General features: G+C 40.8%; 1 protein-coding gene across 1 annotated transcript; it reads left to right on the top strand.

Annotated features, from left to right (window-relative positions):
- The first annotated feature begins 3,495 nt into the window (after positions 1-3,495).
- LOC137286148 (oligodendrocyte transcription factor 2-like) lies at positions 3,496-4,161 on the top strand. Its single transcript, XM_067817823.1, has one exon. The coding sequence runs from the start codon at positions 3,496-3,498 to the stop codon at positions 4,159-4,161; it is 666 nt and encodes a 221-aa protein (XP_067673924.1).
- Positions 4,162-12,428: the final 8,267 nt, after the last annotated feature.

Genomic DNA, 12,428 nt, shown 5'->3' with positions numbered 1-12,428 from the left:
CTTCCTTCTAAGCTCACATTCAGCGTCACTGACTATGGGATCAGCACAAACATGTCTCTGCATACACGGAGCTGCCTTACATAAGCCTTGGGACATATACTCTCATACTCTCATCAATATTTGTGAAAAGAATATCTAATATATATCTAACACATTTTGAAAACACTCTGGCCAGGTTAATACTGAATATGTGTGGCTTATTATCATCACACTTAAACTTATAAATGAATATTTTGGATGTCCATGACACTCGCTATTTGAAGCGTACGTAAACCCTCACCGTACTAGAGATGGGCTGATTCTGCGCTTGAATACACATCAAAAGTGTTACAGACGAAACATATGGTGCATATAGCATAATCAATTAGACTAGCCCCATTATGCCCAGTAAATACATAGCCACCTAGAACGTGATCACCGCCACATCTAACATTTATTGAGTGGATATTTAACATTGGACACATGTTCAACACCTTGGGCAGTTATTTCTATTTAAAAAATACAATTGTGCTTACATACATTTCAATAATCATCATTATGCCTAATACATTACACTCGTATTAAATAAGTCTTCCCTCGCTTGAAACCGTTTAGTTACCGCCACTGCGGTAGTTATATCTGTGCTTGGACAAATCACGTGCAGAGTCTAGTAAATATAGTCTTTGTCTATAGTCTTTGTTGACTCAAGAGCGGACTGATGAATTGCAGTCTAACTTGAAAACTAATAAATATAAAATACTCAATGAAACGCTGATCCTAATCAAAACAGCATGCCAACGCTGTGAGACTTTTACATAATTTTTGTCGAGAAGTACGAGCACATTTGCCGATTTATTTATTTATTTATTTATTTATTTATTTATTTATTTATTTATTTATTTATTTATTTATTTATTTATTTATTTATTTATTTATTTATTTATTTATTTATTATTTATTCATTAAGCTGTGCTGTGCCGTCACTATGGCTCGCACACCTGGCTGTTCCTTTCTTTGCACCCATCCCTCGTAACAAATATAGAGACCTGTGTCAATATTTTAATGATTGTTTGTTAAATAACTTTCTAATTTTTACGACAACAATTCCGTAAAAGCGTCACAAAGTTTTTATGATGTTTTGATTACGATTCATTGAGTATTTTGCGTTCATTAGTGTTCGAGTTAGATTACAATACTTCCGTTAGTACTATCAATACTTCCGTTAGTACTATCAATACTTCCGTACACTTTTGAGCACATTTACAACAGAGAGAAATTATCTAAAAGAAAATCCCAAAGACAAATTCATCATTCTCAACATATTCAATACTATCATCTTCTAAAAACTCGTCTAGCAATCCCGTGTTTAAACTCACCACCAATATAGACAAAGACATCATCCTCATCACAAGGGAATCACAGATCTGCCATGGTAGGAAAAGTATACCATTTTAAGATCTCTGTTCGCATTAATCAGGAAGTACCCCGATGAGCCCCCTGGATGTATGTAAACACATGAAGTCAGTCGGGTTTATAACACCAGAATGAAATGTCAAATAATAATATTATGGCAGAACCAGTACCCGTGATGTGTCTTGTGACAGGGCAGTCAGTAGTGTCCTCATGTCTTTTGAACATGTGACTATAACCATTCTTAGTATCATTTTGTTTCAAGGAAAGTAAAATAAACGATTTGTAATTGAAAACAGAAAAACATTTCAAGTTTACTTTATGTGTTTGCACTTATTCCTTTTTATGAATGCAAATCACGGTGCAGATGCTAGTGTACATACATGTTAGGACATCACGATACAGGTGCTAGTATATACATGTTAGGACATCACGATACAGGTGCTAGTATATACGTGTTAGGACATCACGATACAGGTGCTAGTATATACATGTTAGAACATCACGATACAGGTGCTAGTATATACATGTTAGGACATCACGATACAGGTGCTAGTATATACATGTTAGGACATCACGATACAGGTGCTAGTATATACATGTTAGGACATCACGATACAGGTGCTAGTATATACATGTTAGGACATCAAGATACAGGTGCTAGTATATACATGTTAGGACATCACGATACAGGTGCTAGTATATACATGTTAGGACATCACGATACAGGTGCTTATGTACACAGCTGAAGAACGTCCTAGTTGTTTTCGGCGTCAGGTGATATGCACGAGACCATGTCCGTTTTCTGGCCAAAAAGACAGCCAGAAGTATACTCTTCCGCTTTGTCGATAACAGCACATAACATGTGACCTGTACCCTGAAAAAAGGTACAAATAACAAAAAAAAAAAGAGAAAAAGAAAAAGACAGCGGTCAGCACGACGAGGTACTGTATTCTTGACCATGGAATGCAATATCAGCTGTGCAATCGGTCAGTCGTGTGAATATCACTACTGATGAAGATGAACGAATTACAAGCACATATTTCTATTCTACGCTCAGTTCTTGCAATGGTAATATGAGTTCCTTTTTTTACCTAGAACTCAAGGTGCGCTCTGGGTATGCACACTGATGCAGAATTGTAAACTCCACAGCGGCATGCTAGTGACCAGGTATGGAGGCTGGTCAATTTAGAGTCACTTTCTGGTATCGAGGTTGATCAGTTTAGGGTCACTTTCTGGTTACAAGACTGGTCAGTTTAGTGCCACTTTCTGGTATCGAGGTCGGTCAATTTAGAGTTACTTTCTGGTATCGGGCTTGGTCAGTTTAGGACTGTTTTCAAAGTTAGAAGAGCTGTCGAATGAACAGACACACATACCAGCTCTGTCAATATTCAGTATGTTTCACACAGCGCGTTCCTCCTGCTGTCCAGCCTAGACTAATGACGGGTACAACCACTTAGGACAGGTAGAGAAGTTCTTACCGTCTACTGCACTTGTGTCAGTAAAATCACTTCTGTAGCAGCAGTAGGACGACAGAGAAAGATTGAGGAAAAACATGAGTAAAGTTCCATAGGATGAATACACTCGTTACGTAGATTCAGTTATTGTTAATTATCAGTTTTTTAATTGTTAACTGTCTGTCATTGACCACGCTCCGCCCTCATCGTAATCTCTTCACACAGCGACCAACCAGCGTGATGCGACCGATTGGCAGAACCAGTCTTCTGTTGTTCGTTGGCCGCCTGCTCGGCAGGGAGAATGTATTAGTAACGGCTGGCGTGTCCCCCATTGTCCTTCTAACACCTTTATTCCAGGTGACTTGCTCCTCCTCCTGCCCCGGGGGTGCAGCCCCAAGTACAAACGTCAGTGCGAAAGCTACAACTTCAGTGTTGACGCTACCACCGCACAGATCACATCATCCGGACAACGTGCGCCACTGACGACGTTGCAATTACTGTCAGCGGAGAAGGTCGGAAGCTGAGTGACAGTTGATAAAAGGAGTTTGTTCAGAGGATCTTCAAGAAGTGACACTTGCTCGTGCGAGACACTAATGGACATATAGTTCTGAGAGTGGAGAACTGCAGGGACTTATCTGTCTTATAAAACATGTCGTCGGAGACACACAACCACAACTCGGAACAGGGAGATGACGGGAGGGATTACATCGACATCATCGGCGAGGACGACTGCCTCTCCGCCGGTGACGACAGGAGCGAAGACGGATGTCCCCAGAGTAAGGCTAACTATTCCCTCCGTGGTCTCAGCAGTGGCGAGCTGAAGGAACTCCGTTCAAAGATCAACGAAAGAGAACGGAAGCGCATGCATGACTTGAACTCCGCCATGGAGGGTTTGCGAGATGTCATGCCGTACGCCCGTGGACCCGCCGTGCGTAAGCTTTCAAAGATAGCAACACTGACACTCGCCAAGAACTACATCACAATGCTGACCAAGTCTGTAGAGGAGATGAAGGCGCTGATTGATGACATTTACCGCTCCGGTCACCCCCGCCGTGCTCCAGGCCACCCTGCTGCACATATTCCACCTGTATCTACTGCACCCCCACTCCCTGGGTACCCATATCCCCAGCACCACATCACCCCGGGGTCCATGGTGCATCACCCTGTCCAGTCACCACCCTGCACGTCAATGTCCTGTGGATGCTCCGTGTATCCGTACCCCCCAGGACATACCGTTATGACGCCCATTGTGTCATCTGCTAGCAAGTTTTATACACATACGACTAAAACGCTTGATTCAGTACCGAGAATCTGACCTCACAGCCTTTCAGTCAAACACGGAGAATGTGAGGCAATGGACATTTGATTCAACACAGAAAATGTGAGTTTACTGACACTTAATTCAAGTCTGAGAATGTGAGGTTATGGACCCAGTGCTGATACATGTCCGTCGGTATATTGCCAGACAATTTACAATCACTGTATATGTATTTGCCTCTGTGTAGGAAAGTTTAAAGCGTTCAAAAAGTCTGCTTACCCGGGATGAGACGTGATATAATCAGGAGGTGTGCGGGCAGGTTTTGACAGACCAGTGTATTTTAAGGCAGCACTTCAGGGAAACTGTGTTTGACTCTGTTTTACGGCCCAGTGTATGCAACACTACAGGGGAGGAATGTTTGACATCTTGGACATGAAGTGTGATCATCGTAGTGCCGCTATACAGAGTGCTGATGTTTTCACTTGTTTGTTTTTCGTTTTAAGATTTGTTTGTACATAAACAACATACACCATCACATAGTGCCTGAATGAACATGGGGTATTGTGAATAAATTATTTTTACAGATATATGTATTGTGTTTGAGTTATAGTGTTGGAGGTGATGTAGCGGTACACGCTGTGTACGGGACCTCACTGGTAACACAGGTCTTCCAACAATGATACAGTCAACAACTGTCTACGTGCAGCAAACATTTGTGCCATGGTCACAATGTTACAGTCAGGTTAGTTCGTTGACATCAGTATTGTAGTCAGCATTGTAGCACACTGATCTGTTGACATCAGTATTGTAGTCAACATTGTACCAGACTGATCTGTTGACATCAGTATTGTAGTCAACATTGTAGTAGACTGATCTGTTGACATCAGTATTGTAGTCAACATTGTACCACACTTATCTGTTGACATCAGTATTGTAGTCAACATTGTAGCAGACTGATCTGTTGACATCAGTATTGTAGTCAGCATTGTAGCAGACTGATCTGTTGATATTGTAGCACACTGATTTGTTGACATCAGTATTGTAGTCAACATTGTAGCACACTGATCTGTTGACATCAGTATTGTAGTCAACATTGTAGCACACTGACCTGTTGACATCAGTATTGTAGTCAACATTGTAGTAGACTGATCTGTTTACATTGTAGCACACTGATTTGTTGACATCAGTATTGTAGTCAACATTGTAGCACACTGATCTGTTGACATCAGTATTGTAGTCAACATTGTAGTAGACTGATCTGTTGACATCAATATTGTAGTCAACATTGTAGCACACTGATCTGTTGACATCAGTATTGTAGTCAAGATAGTAGCACACTGATCTGTTGATATTGTACCACACTGATTTGTTGACATCAATATTGTAGTCAACATTGTAGCACACTGATCTGTTGACATCAGTATTGCAGTCAAGATAGTAGCACACTGATCTGTTGACAGAAGCATGTTAGTATGTGGAACACACGTGCACGCTGACCTGTTAACATGAGGATTGTAGTTTATGGAACACACACGCGCACGCACGCACGCACGCACGCACGCACACACACAGTGATCCGTTGACAGTAGCCACAAAAGACGGACGTTCATTTTACAATATATTTTCATATACATGACAGGGTGTGTATGTACCACTGAAGTGAATGGTTACACATGGAACACTGGCCAGCAGCCGGGAATGTCGACCTTCACCTTTTCACCTTCAGTGAAAATTCTGTAATACATATTTTCAAACATGAGTTTCATGTTCTGTAATATTATACAGCATGTAAATCTTGCCCTCGCCGTCCGTTGGTCTCATACAATCCTGTAAGTGTTTGAATGCATTTTTGAAGTCACCAGCGGCTTCATTTAACGAATTATTGTAGGGAGCTATTAAATTAATTTGCCAACCTAACTAGAATAGAATTGATTTTAAAACCACCGTCCACAGCTTCTGACATTTCGTCTCCTCAAAGCCACAGTGGTCTCGGTCCAAAAAATCTATTTTCGAGAAATTCGATCTGGAAGTTTAGAGCAAGATATTCAAAACTATTCGATCAAATTCTTTGGAATTGTGCACAAGCATGTGTTACATCACAAGATGTTGTGAAATAACCATAAGCATGCTAAAGCATATGAAATCAATAAAAAAAAAAACGCTTGGAAATCAAACACTCGGCAAAATAAATTTGTAAATTTGTTGAGAACCAGAGTGTTCTGTGCATCAGAAATGTGTGAAAATCATTATTGTATGGCGTAGGAATGTTCTATTTTGCATGCCTATAGTGATGATACGAACCTCAAGGTTGTTCAATGGCAAGGAAAAAGAATTTGAAGTTTTAGGAATTGAATTTACTTCTGACTTCAATGATCTGTTGGTTATCAACACAAGAAAAAGACTAGAAGATACTAATAGATTACTAGCGTCATGGCGAAAAAGAAAACTGACATTGCTTGGCAAAATTACTGTTATTAGGGAGCCTATATAGAGATGTGTTGTCGATTATCCCTGTTGTTATTAAAACATTAGCTCTTTCAAAGCTGGTACATATCTTTAATACTTTAATTAACCCACCATATGAATTTATTGCTTCCCTTGAAAGAATAGTTTTCAGATTTGTCTGGGATAATAAAACTGACAAAATCAAACGGAGCGTTTTTAAAAAAAAGATTATAGAGAAGGGTGGTTACGTATGATTGATATCAAAACCTTTGCTAATGCCATGAAACTCTCCATACTCAGACTATATATCAGAAAACAAATGTAAGAAATCCATGCGACTTTCCATTCAAGGATATACTAAAATATGGCGCTAACGTTCATAATGTTGTTAAAATCGAAAATCCGTTTTGGAGAGATGTATTGAAAACATGGGATAGCTATTGTATTAAAACACTATTCAAGACAATAACATAAATGAAATATTATCCCAACTTTAAGAAACCCAAGCCACTTTATCAGACACTGGGCCAACGAAGGAATTTTAACTGTTAAGGACTTGTATGATGAACAAGGTGTGGTTTCTTATGAAGATTAGGGAAATACATATGGGATAAGGGGTACATATTTAGATCTTGAATATATTCTATACATTTTACCTGAATCATTGAAAAGGGGAGTTTAAAAGGCTACAAAAATAGGTATATAAATGACCTCAATATAAACTCTCTACAATGGTGTTTCATGATTTCATCTAAAGGTTAAAAAATGTTTTATGATAAATTGCTGATGGTGTTTTACCACATTGTTAATATTGATTTTGAATGGCCCGTGATCTTTAGTCTATGTAAGAAAAATGTAAAAGATGTTTAACTTTTAGATTTTCAATATAAATTTTTGCATGGAATTATTTATACTAAAAAGTGAACTTTTCAAGATGAAATCGGTTGACAATTTTAAATGTTTTTTCTGTAACGAAGCGTATGAAAACATTTGTCATATATATTGGAAATGTGAGGAAACCAAACAAATTTGGAACGAACTGTGAATTTGGATTAATCAAAACATACAGGAACTACAACTGACAAAATTTCACGTTTGTTTTGGTACTCTAAATGTTAACTCACTACTTTATCGCACGATACTTTCTGCTAAAAGAATTATCTATATTTGCAGCCTGAAAAAAATAATACCCAACTTAGAAAACTACATAAAGATTTTAAAAGACTTGTTCATGGTGGAAAAAAATATTTCCAAAAGAAACAATGTTTTCGATAAATTCTAAAAAAAATGGTCTCCTATATTCCCACTATTTGATTTACAATGACCAATGTTGACCGCTGAACTATTATGTGCAATATACCTGCTTATATATTTCATGTTTCAGCATTGTAAATTAACACATTACTACAAGTATCAATACCCTCGAACCTTGTATTGGTGGGAACAATAAAAAGATCCAAAAAAATTGACAAAAACCCCCAAAAACCTACCTCAAGGCTGCTACATTGGTCACGTCACGCGATCAAGATCAAACTGGATTTGATGATTGATTCAAAGACTACTTAAAATAGTCTTAAACTATTAATTTGTGTTATTTTTGGAAACAATGCAAAACCTCTTTCTTGGTTCTCTCTCTCACTCTCTCCCCTCCAACCCCCCCCCCCCACACACACACACACACCCCCCCCACACACACACATAGGCACACCACAGAGAGAGGGAGGGAGACACTTAGTCCCACCCCCAAAGCGGCGACACCATGCAACTATTCAAGCGTCTAATTGTCCTTTATGTCGAATGGCGATTCTTCATGGGTAACATGTCCGTTCCACACTCTGGCGTGCGGTGTAGGTGTAACACCCATCTTTATGCTTTTCTCGCGGTACAAGCGGTCGTCTGCTGAGTGCGGATTACAAGATGGGATTTTCTCCCCACTACATCCATTCATAGAAGGTGTTCACTTGTGCACTTAATCCATAAAAACCCTCAGGGGAAAGCTTGTTAAAACCTACACTTGAGCTGAATAAAATGTTCACACATCAAAGCCGATTTCCCTGATATCAATTACCATGTCTCCCTGGCTTCGCTCCAGAAGTATTAGCCTCGTAAATTTCACTTAGCAATATCCGTGTAATCGTATCAAGTTGGATTGATAACCAGGCCTGCTCCGTGTGATAATCCCCTGGCTCCCCCGGCCACTCTCGCTGATACTGAGTATAAAAATCAACGTACAGTGACGTATTGATGTCGACAATTCACCGTACAGTGACGTGTTGGTGTCGATAATTCACCATACAGTGTCGTCTTGATGTCAATAGTTCATCCTACATTGACGTATTGATGTCGACAGTTCACCATACAGTGTCGTATTGATGTCGACCGTTCACCATACAGTGGTGTAGTGATGTCGATAGTTCACCGCACAGTGACGTATTGATGTCAATAGTTCATCGTACAGTGGCGTACTTATGTTGACAGTTTACCATACAGTGACGTATTGATGTCGACAGGTCACCATACAGTGTCGTGTTGGTGTCGTAAATTCACCATACAGTGTCGTCTTAATGGCAATAGTTCATCCTACACTGACGTATTGATGTCGACAGTTCACCGTACAGTGTCGTATTGATGTCGACAGTTCACCATACATTGACGTATTGATGTCAATAGTTCACCGTACAGTGGCGTATTGATGTCGACAGTTCACCATACAGTGACGTATTGATGTCAATAGTTCATCCTACAGTTTCGTATTGATAGAGACGGATCACTCCATTCAGCCCAAATGCATCTGATTCCGAAATGACAAGATGCTGTTTTATATTGTTTGGCAAACACTTGTGTATTGGCTGACAAGCTCTTCTATATTGTTTGACAAACTTTTCCATATTGCCACCTCTTGTCACGTCACAGAAGACTTTCGCTCTTTGTAGACAGCAGGGGAAGGCGACATGTCGCTGTATAGTGTTTCCTCATAATCGCTGGAACGTTGAATATGTCATTTCATGTATAAATAAAATAATCACAGGGGGGTTGTTTCGTGCTTATAATCAGGAAAAGTCATCCCGCTTATTTAACGCAATAGGTGTCGCACAACCCACCGACCTACTGTGTTTAAAGTATGTTTAGTGCTGTTCCTCTGCAAGGGTACCTGGTATGTCTACGGATAGCCTGTATTTACCCAGAAGAACCCCAAGAGCGCTGGTCCTGTGTTTGATATGAAAGCGGCTTGTCTCCATCGTGTTCTATAGTGAACTATAGGAAAGCAGCAAAGCTTGTATTAATGATCATTATCAACAAACGCCTTGCTTCCTTAGAAACCCGATACGGATCCCAATTATCTACCAGCTTTTCTAACACCAAACTGCCTCTTGTAAATCCGCTTTCTGTGAATTCATCTGGTATAAGATGTGTTATTGGGCGTATCATGGCGAAAGGGTTCTATGGTTGTCATTGAACGCGTTCTTGTTCCCCTCCCCCCGCCCCTCCCTCTAGGCAAGCGTTTGTTTTAAACACCATTAGTCTGGCGTGAGAAAAACAGAGGAGTTTGCGGCTCTACTTGAGGTGGGTGTCAGTCTTACGGACCCAGTGAGGTAAGAGGACATAGTCGGGGTATTCTAGTCCCGGCCTGCCTCGGGTGGACGAGGTGTTAAGCGGGGATCACATTTCTCTCCTTTCTCCTTCCTGCCGGCACCTCGCAGCTAATTGCCCAGGCTTACTTCTGCACTGGTTAACATGTAATCACATGTGAAATTCCTCATTACCTCCGCCGACTGTGGATCAAACGAGAAGACGACCCTCACTACATCAGGCTCCACACATCAGATGCAACTTCACAAGTAATATGGAGTTCGGCAGCTGTCCGCCACATCACAGACGGGTGTTTCAGAGAGAACCACGCTGTTCCGTGTGCTCTACTTGACCCACTTGGCTGCCACCAGGACAGTCAAGAGAATCCCAATTATACTTAGTTCCTGAGGATAAGTAGTGATTTAACGTCGATTGTTTATTTATGTGTACACTTTCACTCATAATAGGGACGCACCCAAGAAGAATGATCACCCGACATAAAGCACAATTAGGCGCTTGAATAGTTGCATGGTGTCGTCGCTTTGGGGGTCGGGCTGGCTCTCCCCTTTTCTCTATGATATGTGTGTGCATGTACATGTGTGTGTGTGCGTGCGTGTTTGCGTCGGTGTGTGTGTGCGCGCGTTCGTGTGTACTCATATGCTTGTCCTCCAGAAACGTAACAAACACCTTAGCCAGCCAGTCTGACAGAGAGAGTGCGACCACAGACCATATAATATCTTAGTGTCTTTTGTCAGTGACCATTACATCACGACAGAAACGTCAACAACATCAACTACATGAACGCCGGCGTCAAGCAACAGATAATTATACCCTATCTCATAATTTCGGTGAATCGTCCTCCCAGTCTTTCTGGAGACATTCAGTTAGAGTAAATGGGTTCTTCGGTATACTTGTGTTGTCAAACACTGCAATCTGTCAGCGTTTGAAGATGGCGGCAGAGGACCCCTGTGGTGGTCATCTGTTTAAGCTGGACACAAAATGTTTGCAAACGATGACCACTTCTACCTGTGATTATCACGTGCTGGCTGACCATGATGACTTCAACATAGCACCCTCTGGCGGGCATCTGGACAGTTAAGGAGGATAATTAGATGTGTGTCTTGCTCCGTCGCTTGACCACTGTCCAAGCAAGAATGTTCATAGGGAATAATGACTGTAATTAACTGCCAGAGTGACTAATGTTTGAACGAGGCAGCTTTTAGGGGAGTATTATGACAAAAGATGGGCAAATCGGCCCGTCTGTTGCATGTCTAGTGTCCATGAAGTGAGATAGGCGGAGGAAGATGGTTATCAGCTTGACCCTGGAGCAGGATGTCAAGTCAACCGAAATCTGTTACTGAGTAACAAGCGTCATATTTAACAATGAACACAAACATATGAGTGATTATGAAGTGGTTATCCCCACATTTAAATTCTATAGACAGGGGGAGGAGATCCCGCAAATGGGATCACTTCTGAGTGCATTAGGGTTTTGTTCTGTCCGTGCAGATGCTATCTAAATGCTATTACGTTCTTTGTTTGCGAGACAGCCGTGTCTCGTGATCTTTTAAAGTACGTGATTTCAATTTGATTCAAGGCTAATGCTTTGAACTATGAACATACCGCTTTTACAGAGGAATCCGTCTAAATCGGCACCCATCGGATCTGGACAGACAAGACAAGGTACCACATCGTGGAGCTGATGATAAATGTACAAACCACGTAAAAGATTGACATTTTGTGCCGGTGTTGGCAACTTGCCGGAATGGACAGATACCGGTTTCGATATCCTCCATTGTACTTCACCTCTCTACACATACCTTAGGTTTGGTTCTCGTCCTGACAGGCTGGATTTCTTCAGAGCAGTTATATGACTGTACGATCAAAATCATAACACAGTCATAACGGTAATCCCAAACACAACCTTAACCAATCACACACATAATTTAAACTACAGAACAATAATTCAGACACATCACCAGAACAATAACAATCACAACAGAAACACAATTACAGCCATAACACACAACAATGGGAAACAACAGAACCATGTTCAACATCTCAGTCAGGAAAAGCACACGGTCACAATCATGACAGTATCTCAAGGTTACATAACTCTTAGAAATACTTTGACCTACTTTCCATGGTGAAGCTGCTTTCTGTGAAACATATTTCATTTGGAAAGTGGTCAAATGTAACACCTGCAAAATGTGCGATTATACTTTCGCAGTAACGTCCAGATTCTAATACCTTTCTTGTGTCAAACCCACCAACCCAGGGTCAGTCTCTAACCCACTCCGCCACCCTAT

The sequence above is a fragment of the Haliotis asinina genome, chromosome 6 (genome assembly GCF_037392515.1).
Source record: "Haliotis asinina isolate JCU_RB_2024 chromosome 6, JCU_Hal_asi_v2, whole genome shotgun sequence".
NCBI lineage: Eukaryota > Metazoa > Mollusca > Gastropoda > Lepetellida > Haliotidae > Haliotis > Haliotis asinina.
This window is presented reverse-complemented; position numbering and strand designations above follow the sequence as displayed.

What these genes read in the sequence shown, in the direction of transcription:
- LOC137286148 (XM_067817823.1), top strand. Translation starts at nt 3,496, where the DNA reads ATGTCGTCGGAGACACACAACCACAACTCGGAACAGGGAGATGACGGG.